Source organism: Gymnoscopelus braueri (assembly GCF_963280865.1).
Source record: "Gymnoscopelus braueri genome assembly, chromosome: 1".
In the NCBI taxonomy this organism is placed as follows: domain Eukaryota; kingdom Metazoa; phylum Chordata; class Actinopteri; order Myctophiformes; family Myctophidae; genus Gymnoscopelus; species Gymnoscopelus braueri.
The window spans coordinates 28,780,560-28,793,146 of record NC_137603.1 but is presented as its reverse complement, the minus strand read 5'-3'; the positions used below and the strand labels follow the sequence as shown (position 1 = coordinate 28,793,146).

Genomic DNA, 12,587 nt, shown 5'->3' with positions numbered 1-12,587 from the left:
TCTCATGTTTATAAGCACTCCATCCCCTTGTATATTTGGCGTGCCGTTTCTACTGACATGTAATAAACACAAAATAATGCTTACATTTCCTTTGTCAGGCTTCTCAAGCAAGTGTGTATGACCAATGTGGTGCTTTTGCCAGACCTCCGCACCACCTGCTGAATACAGAGTGAGTATTACAGATAAAATAGTAACACCAATTTGTCTTATTCAGAGCAACTTGCAAAGTGCAAGGTCAAGTAAGTGCCATGAACCTTTGTGCCATGAACCTTTGTCAACCAAGAACAGAATACAGTTAGTGGTAGAGGAAGTAAAGTGCTAAGAAAACAAGTGCATAATACAAACCTGGTATCCATCTAAATAAAATACTTAGCATCTGCCTGCAAGTAAACAGTATACCTAATGTCTACCTAAAAACATACCACCAACACTAATGTTCACCTCCCAAATCCATTTTGACGTGTTTGCCCAGTTCCAGCCTTCAGCCTCTGTCTGGCTAAAACTCAATTTACACTCCTTAACATGATAGTGTTGCTTACTTGAAAGTACAGATCTTCAAGCTTTTTAGATGAATTGAGTATAAAGGACCCCAATGGAAACAAGCCATAGTGCTTTCTTGGGGTTAAAATCCTCTTAACAGACCTTGTGTTGAACTGTACTTCCCTGTGCTTGTCTTTGCAAACTGTTAATATAGTATTAAATCAATCTATCAAAGCTCAACGCATCACAATGCAACACATTGTCAGCTGGAAGTTTTATTCTTGTTGGCAAGCGATGCTGTGTTGCGACTTGCGACAGAGTATAAATTAGGCTTATACCTCTTAAACCCTACATTCTTAGTTGATCCCCCAGTGCTCTCTACTTGGTCCGCTTCTTCTTTTACCACTACATCATATATTTCCGCCACCCCAGAATAGGGACGCTATGGTTCATGTGGATAAGCGAGGTGCAGATACAGACTCTGAATTAGTGGGTTTTGGCTCAATTCTTCTCTTTCTCTGTGAGAGTATGACAGCCCTGGCGTGGACCCCAGTTCTTGTACTATAAAAAAGGCTGAAATAAAAAGAAAATCCATACAGGCTCTGGTGACTACTGTACATTTACCCTCTGCCAGCCACAGTGTCATTGACAGAGCAGCGAGTTCCCAGATACAGAGTGTTTCTGCAGTGGGTCTTCTAAAACATGGCTCAATACAAAACACTCACCAGTACATCAGAGACAGTATCAGTGGAAAGTGCAGCAGCTGTATAACTGAGTACATTTTTATTGGCTGCCATGTTGATTTTGTGTTGTCCAGGGATTAGCATAGGCCTCAGTGTGTTTTTGCGGCTAATGGCTTGCGTTGTGTGGCTGTGAAATCACTGGCCCAGAGCCCTTGAACACACGCACGCACACGCACGCACGCACGCACGCACGCACGCACGCACGCACACACACACACACACACACACACACACACAGACACACACGCACACGCACACAGCCTACAGTACTGTACGTGTGTCATCTGCCACCAACCTGACCCACCCCTACTGATGGCTTGTTAACACCGAAGTTACATTTGTGCATTTTCCCGGGATGTCTTTGGAGTGGCTGATGGCACTGATGGAAGAATTGCTTTACGTGACCACAGAGGACATGTACCAGGGACTCTAACCTCTCCAACTTAGTTTCAGCCTCTGAAATAGGCAAACTCTTCAAGCCAACACCCAAATAAAGGACACTTTCCTTTGTGGTCAGACAGGCAAGGTTGGTCACGTCTGTTTACCGAGTCCAGACGGGACTCTCCTTCTCAAGAAATACCGCTCACCATGATATCTGAGATCGTATCTGTTATCCTTCTTTTTTTAAATTGACTATGAATGTTATATGTGTTGCTGGAAAAGGGGTTATTTATTGGTGAAATGGTGTTCCAACTCCTTGTTTGACAGTTGAAGCCATCTCATTTTGCTTTGCGGATACCGCCCTGCCTTAAGGTTGAGCTCGCTGGCATTTGCCTGTAATGCATTGCAATCAGTTATCCTCTCAGATTGAAATGGAGGAAATCGGGACTGATTTGAAGGGAAACATTTCGGTGGTGTAAGGAAAGAGGGAGAATGTGTGAAAGGGATGTGAACCCAATCAGCGGTGTGTTGACTGTGCTGATTAGGAGCTTGTGCTGAGCCTTTCTCCCCCCCAACCCCATCACTTCCATCTGTTTGCTTTGAGCCTCATCGCCTTCATCCTCCTCTTCCTTTTCTTCCACTACTACAAACTCCTCTCCCTCCCTTCAGCTCAGACTTTCAATTAATGACATTTTGTCACCGACAAACGTGTGTGTTTGTGGGTAGCCAAATGAGCAGGAATTATCCGTGGGGTTATCCGGGGTTGATCTGCAGTTTGTTGACATTACAGAAGTTGCTGTAAACATTGAACTTGATGGTAAGAGGAGCACTGAGGCATTGGCTGGATAATTGCTCTGGAAAGTGTACAGTAGTCTGGATAGACAACTGTGTGTGTGCGTGTGCGTGTGTGCGTGTGCGTGTGCGTGTGTGTGTGTGTGTGTGTGTGTGTGTGTGTGTGTGTGTGTGTGTGTGTGTGTGTGTGTGTGTGTGTGTGTGTGTGTGTGTGTGTGTGTGTGTGTGTGTGTGTGTGTGTGTGTGTGTGTGTGTGTACACACTCAGAGCCTGCCCTGAGACCAGTGGAGGGCAGATGCAAACTCAGCCCATTAGAGCCCACTGGGTGACTGGAGTGAAGTTCAGCTAATGTTCCAGGACGTCCATAAAGCCTGCAGGGAGCTGCTAGAAGCGAGGCGGAGGCTGAAAGCAGCCACATATATCCAGGGAGGAACTTCAAATAAATAAATAGATAAACAAGAGGAGCCGAGGGAACAAGTGCGTCCATTCTCACGCGGCACGTTTGTTTATTTATGGTGTCTGAAGGCCTGGGTTGGATGTGGGGGTGGAGGGGCGTGTGTGCAGGGGAGGTACAGGTGTCTGGGGAGCACACACACACACGCACGCACGCACGCACGCACGCACGCACGCACGCACGCACGCACGCACACACACACACACACACACACACACACACACACACACACACACACACACACACACACACACACACACACACACACACACACACACACACACACACACACACACACACACACACACACACACACACACACACACACACACACACACACACACACACACACAGTCACAGTCTAGCCCGTCTCTTTCTTTACCCTGGCTGCACGGCTTTCATTAAGTGTCATTACCAGAGCTTTCAAAACGCCGGGCCAGCCTGAGACCTGACATCCCTCTATAGATACGTGTATGTGTGCAAAACTGTGCATGCATATGGATGGAGCGCTGATCCCTCTTATCCACCGCCGACGAGGGGGGGTTATTAGGCCAGCGAGCAACGAGTGGAGAGGGGATGTGAGGCGGAGGGTCCACGTCTGACGTTAATGGCAGAGATGGAGCTGTTACTAAGACTGAGGGACACGGAGTCCATGCTTGATTTGCTGTCATGAATATGTCATAGAGGAGATCTGCGTTGAGTGTTTTCACTTACTTACCAGTTGTTGGTCTTTTCATAATTGTACGGGTCATGTACTGTACACCACCACACATATAAAATGGATTTAATATATATATATATATATATATATATATATATATATATATATATATATATATATATATATATATATATTGTATGTTGTAGTGTACAGTAGAGCAAGGATGATTCAAGATGTGGCTTTCCAGCGGTACAATGTTCATTAGCCATTGACTCTTCCAGTTCACTTCCTGTGAGAAAGTCCTCTGATTGATGGCAGACTCGCTCTGTTTATTTGTATATCGGGGGAGAATGAAATATTCATATTGTATGCTTTTCCGAGCAGAAGTTATCTAGATTCAGCGTAAATGGTACTCGGGATTAGATTTTTGCAGCAGATTGCTGTTATTAAGGGGTAAAAGCCAGCCCCATGTGCGCAGTCATCTTCCTGGGAGGCAATCTATTTCTCTTTCGCCGGACCGGGCTCTTAATGCACTGGAGCAAAAGTGCTTTGGTCCACAACCTTTCACGCCTTCACCTCCCCTTTCTGTGATTGAATAGTTAATAAGAAGGAGTCGTCTTTGAAAGCCTGTGATGTGGGCCCTTGTCTGTCTTTCTTTGTCTGTCTGGATGTGCTTTACATCCATGCTGCTCTGTTTGACTGCACGTCGCCTTCACTTGGCCCTTATGCCAAGTCAGACTGATGGCCATGCCTCTTCTCCACAAGCCCCCTTGTCACTTTTTGTCTCGCTCCTTTCTGTTTGTGTGTGATGTCCAGAAAAGGTTAACGTTTTCCTTCAACGCGTTTGGAAAGAAGCCCCTGATGTCACTACATTTTAATGACGCCAGGGGCGGCCTTTCGCATACCATGTTGATGCTGAAGTAATATGGACCTGCAGACCATGTCAACTCAATATCTTTTGCATGCCATGTTCACAGCACACTGAACGAATGCATATGGTTGTACCGTGTATGAGATGCTGGAGGGCTTTTAATTTAAGATACAGATACAGGAAGCAGCGACACTCAGCCGGTGTAAATTTGATGGTACAACTTCATCAGACAGTGATGTTCAGGTTTTTGTGTTGTCCCTGTAGAGATTTGGTCGTTACAGCATAACAGATGATTCAGGCTGGTCGCGCAAGTAACAGCAGCCCCGACTTGATTTACTGCAGACGACAGCAGAGGTGCCATTGACGGACTGGGGCTGTGCGAGTTAATCCAAACTTATAAAATCTTATGGGCACAACATTCACTAAAGGAGCTATATCCACCATTACGAATAAAAGGAGGTCTGTTATCAATCGTGAGGCTCTTTCACCATAAATGAGTGCCTTCCATAGACAAAAACAAGTGCATTCGTGAATTGCATGTAAGTAGTGCTTGCTCCCTCTTTCTCTCTCTTACAGTACATACACTACTCTTTGCCTCTCTATCTAACTCTCTCTCAGGCGTGTGCTGTCCCAAGGCAATATGCAAATACAACTATCCAAACCGATGACAATAATTGTTTTGGGATTGCTTACGATTATGAGAAGGAATTAGGGCTGGGGGGCGTTACTTATAATATAAGATTCGGATTACAAAAAAGTTTGAATTACTTCAAATTAATTATCTTTTACTTTGATTTGAAAAATTACAGGTTATCGATGGCCAAAACGCAAAACCTCCTATCTGAAAAATGTTCATTGTTGGGAAAATGAAAAAGAAAACTACAAAATGTTGTATTTTTTTTGCACAATGCTATTTTTTTATGAAACCCATCACATAATACACCGTTTCTGGATGTCTGGACTATATTACATTATTATATGTTAATTACACTTATTTCATATAGCAAATGCAGATAGGAGGTTTTTCCCCACTTTTCCTGGATAATTCTGCAGATAGGAGCTTTTACACTTCAATGTTAAGTGATTGCATAACTAAATAATGACAAATAATACTGGCTGTAAATACATACATTTACAGCTGCAAACAGTTGCATCAGTGTTGTGGTCTAGTTTTTTTCCCGAAGGTATACGATAATCATTCCCTGCACGAGATGCGCGTGGTCGTGGGTATACGCTAGCGCGTTTTCAATGGATTAAATGGTAGACTGTATACGTTTTTTCCCCAAAAAAATCTGCACTGTATACAGCGTATACAGCGTAACACGGTAGAACACACCACTGAGTTGCATTGAATGCTTTTTTATTTTATTCAACAACAAAAAAAAGTTTGCAGGGCAATGCTCACAAAAAATGTGCTAAGAACAGTCCCCAGCAAGAACCTAAACTAAAAGTGCTTACAAATAAAATTTACAAAAAGGACAACAGGAATACAATTAGGTGGACTACAAAACAACTGGCCCAGGCACCCCTCGACATAATCCCCCCTATACTCTCTACCCCCCAACTCCACCACCTGAAATACCTCCCCACTCCCACAACCCCCATTCCCCCCAACCAGCACACCACATGCCCCAAACCCACCTAAACCCTCATGCCCTCCAACTCCCCTAACTCATACAACTGGATCACCAACCTTGTGTCCAGTGTGGACAGTGGAATAGTATGTAAGATCATTGAATGTCTTAAAGAGCCTATAAGCAAGGAGGAAAGACGGATGCCTTGACCCTAGAATCACCAAAGCCAGGGAGGAGATGAGAGCAGCACACAGGGACTTTGTCTCTGACCAAAAGGGAGAGGGTCTGAGGGAGGAATATAAGCGGAAGAAGGAGGAGCTATACCACGTGTATGCAACTGGAACAACAGGAGCTGACCCAAAAGATCAGGGACATTAAAGAGGTGCATGTTAACCAGAAGCATGGCAAGAACTGGAAGCTCATCAATGACGTTTCTGGCAGAAGCTCTTCTCAGACTTCTGGGGAGAAAGCGCAGAGGAACGAGTTGAAACATGGTACCAGCACTTCAAAACACTCCTAGGAAATCCTCCTTCAACCGAAGAAGAGGATGATCCGATGTTCCCGTCTGGTATGGGAAGGTCATGGAAGACAGATCATTCACCATGGATGAGTACCAGAGGGCCAAGGCTACTATCAAGTGAGGCAAGAGCTGCAGGGAGGATGGAGTGATGTATGTGCCCATAGACGAGGTGGTGTTGGATTTTATCAAGCACACACGTCTAGCGAGCTGCCGAAGCTGTGGCGCAAAATGATCATCAATCCAGTACCAAAGTCAGGCGACCTCACCAAGACAGACACCTCCAAGGCATTAGCCTGAGCTCACAAGTCGCAGGTTTTAGACCCATCTCAGACCCTGTACTGAGAAACTCGCAGAACGGCTTCCGCCCGGAGCGAACAGCAGGCGGGCAGGTACTGGTGCTGAGGAGGATACTGGAAGGAGTAAGGGAGCGGAATCTTTCAGTGGTGATCACCTTCATGACTTCCAAAAGGCTTTTGGCACCATCCACCGGGGGAAACTGATGAACATTCTCTGGGCCTACTGAGTTCCTGAGAAGATGGTTCAAATGATGGAGACAAGCTACTCGAGGCAGTCCAGGACTTCAAATAACTTGGGCCTGGACTGCTTCAATGGAATAGGACCTGAAGGTCCAGGGGGTACTTGACTAGAATGCCTTGCATGGGATGAGGAGAGTGTGGAAATCAGACATGGGAGAAGACCTCAAGAGGCGGCTGTTCGTATAGCTACAGTGTCAGTACTGCTGTATGGGGCTGAGACATGGACCGTCACAGCACAACAGGAAAGGGCCTTGGATGGAGTCTACACAAGAATGCTACGAATGGCACTAGTCACGGACGGACCACATCACTAACTTACCATGGGTCACAGACAAAGTCAGAGAGAGAAGGATGAGGCAGGGCACTGCGTCAGGCACCCATAACTAGTGGCAAGCAAACTGACACTATGGGAGCCAACCCAGGGCAAAGCCAGGAAAGACAATAAGTGCACCACCCTACGTAGATGAACTTCGGCGTAACAGCTTAGCTAACAACACTGTAGAGCTCAAGACCCTGATCAAGACCCTGATGCTAGATAGGAGAGTGTGGAGGGCAGCGATTCCTGAGTTGGTGTTGGCTAGACCATACCGCCCCCCATACCCTATACCCCCAACTCCACCACCTGCAATACTCCCCCACTCCCACAAACCCCATCCCCCAACTGCCAGCCCACACATCTCCGCCTCCATAACTCAAACCCCCATCCCACTTCAGGAGTCCAGAGTTGGTGTTGGCTAGACCACACTCTTGCATCGCATCGCAAAGACCCAATCCTATATGATCCGGCCTAACTGGCCTATGCCCCCTCAACATAATCCCCCCCATACCCTATACCCCCAACTCCACCACCTGCAATACTCCCCCACTCCCACAAATCCCATACCCCCCAACTGCCAGCCCACACCTCTCACCCCCCATAACTCAAAACCCCATCCCACTCCATACCCTCATACCCCCAAATCCCACCCAACCCATTACCCCCACTCCCAGAACCCCCGATCTCCATGCCCCCAACCAGCACACCACAACCCCCAAACTCCACCCACCCAAACCCTCATGCACCCCCCACCCCATAACCCCCCAACTGCCACCCCACACCTCCCACACCCCATAACTCCAAACCCCATCCCACCCCCATACCCTATACCCTCCAACCAACACACCACAATATTCTCACAGGTTTGTTGGCTGCCACGGTGTTCACGTGTGATTTTGATCTGCAATTATTAAAAAATCACGACATGGACGTTCACATCTAAGCAGCAATGACAACCTCTAACCACAAGTTCAAAATGTTCAATGCCAAAACCTCCTATCTATACCTAAAAATGACCTCCTATCTACATAGATGCACATAGGAGGTTTTTACCTAGAAATAGTTAGGCTTACAAACAAACATTATGTTGTTAAATAATGCTTTTTTTATGCTCATTTTGAGATCAAGACATTCTACAGTACTGTAACAAGTAATACCATTAACATTTTTGATCAACTCACACTCTTGGTGTGATAAAAGTTTCACCACCTGACACTAATCATTAGCAATCAACAAGGCAATGCAATTAACTTGACAGTTACTAACAAATACTTAACTAGTAAGGGTGGAAGACACTTTTTTATTTTGAAAATAATTGATTACTACAAACTGAAAGACATTTAGACGGTCTACATAACATAGAATTCCCAAGTTTCAGCTTTGTCTGCTGCTCAACTAGTTCTGGTGCAGATAAGAGGTTTTGCGCTTCAACATTTTAGCACTAATTGGCACTGAACAAGATAGGAGGTTTTAGTCAAATGACTTTTTCTGACAAAATGAGGGGCGGGACTATCTTGCAGACAGACTGAGCATGTGCAGCATAGACTATAGTCCTCATCCACAGTGAAATCCGAAAATCATGAAATTTGCACTTAGGAGGTTTTGCATTTTGGCCATCGTTATAATCTTTACTGCAATATTATATTATTAATCCAGATTGCACATGTCTATTTTATGGGCAAATGCGAGTGAAATGCTTGCACTGTAGAACCCTACAAATGATAAGGACATGTTGGTTTTTAGGATAGACCCATACCCTGGAGGGACGATTGCTCTGTGATTGGCTAGTTTGTTGTTAGGCCAACCGGACAGGTCGGTTAGTGGGATAGACTGCTCCCATAGCCTGGAGGGATGATTGCTCTGTGATTGGCTAGTACAGTATATTGTTAGGCTAATCAGCCAACCAATGCTGTAACTTCATCAGTCAGTGACTGATGAAGTTACATCAGTGTTTTTTTTTTGGCATTTTTGGCTAGCCAGCCAAAAATGGTGACATTGAAAACAAGGCAGGTGGTCCGACAGAAGTGGCCTTCAGCACCGTGAATGCGCACGAGTGAGCCAAGCGACTCAAGCGAGTACCCGTGCCGAGCAGTGCAGTGGCTCTGCAGTCGACTCAGTAGCATCCAAATTGTGTACCAATATGGTGGGAATCACTTATCCTGTATAATCTCTTTTTACACATTTTTACAAATGTTTTTTGAGCATGGTTAGTTTCCACATGGAGTCGACAATGTCTGCATTCTGTCATTGCCAACACAAAAAGGGGTTCCTGCCCAAGCAGCAAAATATGACACCCAAAGCATGAGACCAGGCTGAGTTTTCCATCTCTCCCCTTGGTGGCACTGTGGGGCAGGACATATCTGCCCTGTATCTTCTCTTGTCTCTCGCCTGACTTGCTGCTTGTCTGTCTGTCTGTCTCAGTCTGTACATCAGAATTTTGAGGGCCGGGGATCAGCTTCTTTTTTTTTTACTATTTTCTTCACTCTTTCTCCCGCTCTTTTTCTCCTTCTCCCCCTCTACACACAAATAAGACACAAAACACACACACACACACTCCCACACAGCTCATTAGCGCGCCCCGCGTTCATAGCTCTGGCAGAATGTGACCCTGCCTAATTGTGTACCATGCTCATTTGTTCTCCCTGCATGATGTGGCGATTGCTTATTTATTCTCCTCAGGGCTCCTGTCTCACATTAAAATGATTGACTCATTTCATTCACTGCACATTTTCTGAGCTTTATTTGATAAGCACATTTCCCTTGGCGATTAAATCCCTCCTATTCCCCATGCTTAAAAGTTGTAATGTTATGGCGAGGCAGATTATTATTCATAGTTGGGATTGTTTCTTCGGCTAATTATCTGTGTTAGAAAATAATTTTGCATTTGCGAGTCTGTTTATCCCGGAGGAATTAAACAGCCACAAAAGGGCAGACATTAACGATGCAGTTGGAATAGCTGAGGAGACAATTGTGTACACAATGCTGGCAGACACGGTCAACAAGGAGCTTTAGAGGGATTGGGACATTGGGGGGCGTTGGCCAGAATAAGCAGAGGAAATTTGCATTCGGTTATAATTCGTGTCTGGTTGGAGACCTTATTTACGCAAAAGCGCCATCAAGCCTTCTTGTCCAATCAGGTAATGAGGGGAAGCTGTGTTTTGACGTGGAAATGAGCATAACAAGTGATTGCTGAATGCTCTGCATTGTTAAGCCAGGCTTCTGCTTCCACTCTCCATCTTTCCAGCTAGTCAATCTCTTTTCCTTCCAGCTTGAGTGACCAAGGCCTATCTGTCCCAGTGCACTGTAGGGAGGGAGACAAAGGAGCTCAGAGAACAGGGACAAAGTCGACGACAGAGCCATAGCAGCGAGGTCAATTAATAGTCCGAAATGCCATCGCCGTAAGGAAAAGGGCAGCAGTCAGAATTTGAGTTAATTGATGTGGCAAATATGATGAGGTCTGCTTTTGTTGTTTCCTCTGTGACAAATAAACTAAACATGTTTTAATGTCCAGTGTTGTTAATGTGCAGGTGAGTTTGATCTGCCATGAGGCCACCATTAGCTGCATATGTCTGAATGAGATGTTGTTGTGTTTTAGATCTCTGACCGCAAGAGCAGCTCTTCTGGCTGGACAAGGAGGGAGCCCACGGAGAAGAATGCCAGCCTCCCTCAGCAGTGTTTCTTCACGTCTGCCAAGCAGTCACATTCACAGCCAAGGTGACCAGGATGGTTGCTCTGCAGGCCCTAGGGAGAAGAACTTTGTCCTCATGCACCAGTCTCTGAGCTGGGAACTATCACACCCATGTCATGTCAGGGAGGGTCTCTGATATCTTATAAATATTCAGTAACCACCTGGATCATAGTTAGATAATGATAACCTGGTTGGAGTGATATTGCCTAATTTTTACTATGAGCTTACCGACAAGAACTGACCTTCAACATGTCGGGACGCAGCACGTTGTCAGATTGAAGATCATTGAGATCCGTTGAGAGCTTGAATATCTGTCATCTTCGATAAGAAACCCTGATGTTGGGAACAAAGCATGTAGAACTATACTGTACGTAAATAATTTTTATATGCACATATTTATAGAGATATTTTTTTTACTAATCAGATGTTGGACTATTACTGTGCCATTGAGTTTGCCTGACTTTAATGTAATTCTACCTACGCCGTCAATCTTTGTTATACTATATTATTCTGATTTAATACATCAATCAAAGCAATTTGGGTGCAGTAGAGATAATGTTACTTTTGAAATCTATTTAATTGTTTCAGGGATTTTTGTTACAACAGCATGTTTAATTAATAGGAAAGGAAAAGACAAGTTACACATACTATTCCTATTCTCATGATTAAATGTTATTTGATTTACGGTAGGTTTATAGAAAATAAAGACAAAGACAAGACATTAAATCAGTTTACTTTTACCAGTGAGTCACATACATAATTCTGTAGTCCTGGAGCTAGTAGGAACATACAAGTCCATGTAAGATAAATCTTAACGAACTTGAGATAGACATACAAGAGATCACAGCTCAGATAAAAGAATAATAAAGGCATCTAGAACCTAACAAGTGTGCCTTTGTTCTTCCACTCCACCCACCAGAAGTTGGCTGTGTGAACGCAGGCATTGTTGCAGCTGTGAGGGCAGCTCAGAGAGTTCCATGCCCACCGGCCTTCAATCACATGGGATGTCTGAGTTTTGACAGTATAAAGTATTTTCTCGAGAACAAAATAAGACCCCTAAGCAATAGTGGATGAGCTGTTAGTAAGCAGTCAGTCCATAGGGACAGAGACCAAGCATGGCAGTATTACAGCACAAAAACCCATTGGTTAGGAATGAGACAATGGAACAGTGAGTCCACTGTTTGCTGCTGCAATATCTTTAAGAATCCGTATGATTTTCACATACAGTAGTAGTAAATTGTATCATTCTTTTGTGCCATGAAGATGCATTTGAATGAATACAAAATTGAACGGGTCAATAAATGAACAGTGAAACCGTGAATTGGAATGCTGCTCAACAACCTACTTGAAATTATTGATTGCCAAAAGACATCCAAAGCATCACTCCCTCTCATAGTGAAACCACAGTAATTGACTCTCTCGTTGCTCCACAGTAATCACAGCTGTTGTCTTGCCTCTGCTCCAGTAATCCAGTTTTGCCTATCCCTTGGTTTGTTACACTTCCCAACAGTGGGCACTCCACTGGGCAGTGAGAATTATTTGAGGGTCCACAGGAGGGTGGAGGTTGGTTT

The 12,587-nt window shown here is 44.7% G+C and overlaps 1 protein-coding gene across 1 annotated transcript in view; it reads left to right on the top strand.

Moving 5' to 3' along the window:
- The window catches only part of pmfbp1 (polyamine modulated factor 1 binding protein 1), a 190,411-nt gene extending 178,290 nt beyond the window's left edge, over positions 1-12,121 (top strand). Inside the window, exons 34-35 of the mRNA XM_080432673.1 lie at positions 99-169; positions 10,924-12,121. Of these exons, the coding sequence (XP_080288799.1) occupies positions 99-169; positions 10,924-11,152 (300 nt within the window). The 3' untranslated portion in view covers positions 11,153-12,121. The remainder of the gene's footprint in view (positions 1-98; positions 170-10,923) is intronic.
- The last annotated feature ends 466 nt before the right edge of the window (positions 12,122-12,587 follow it).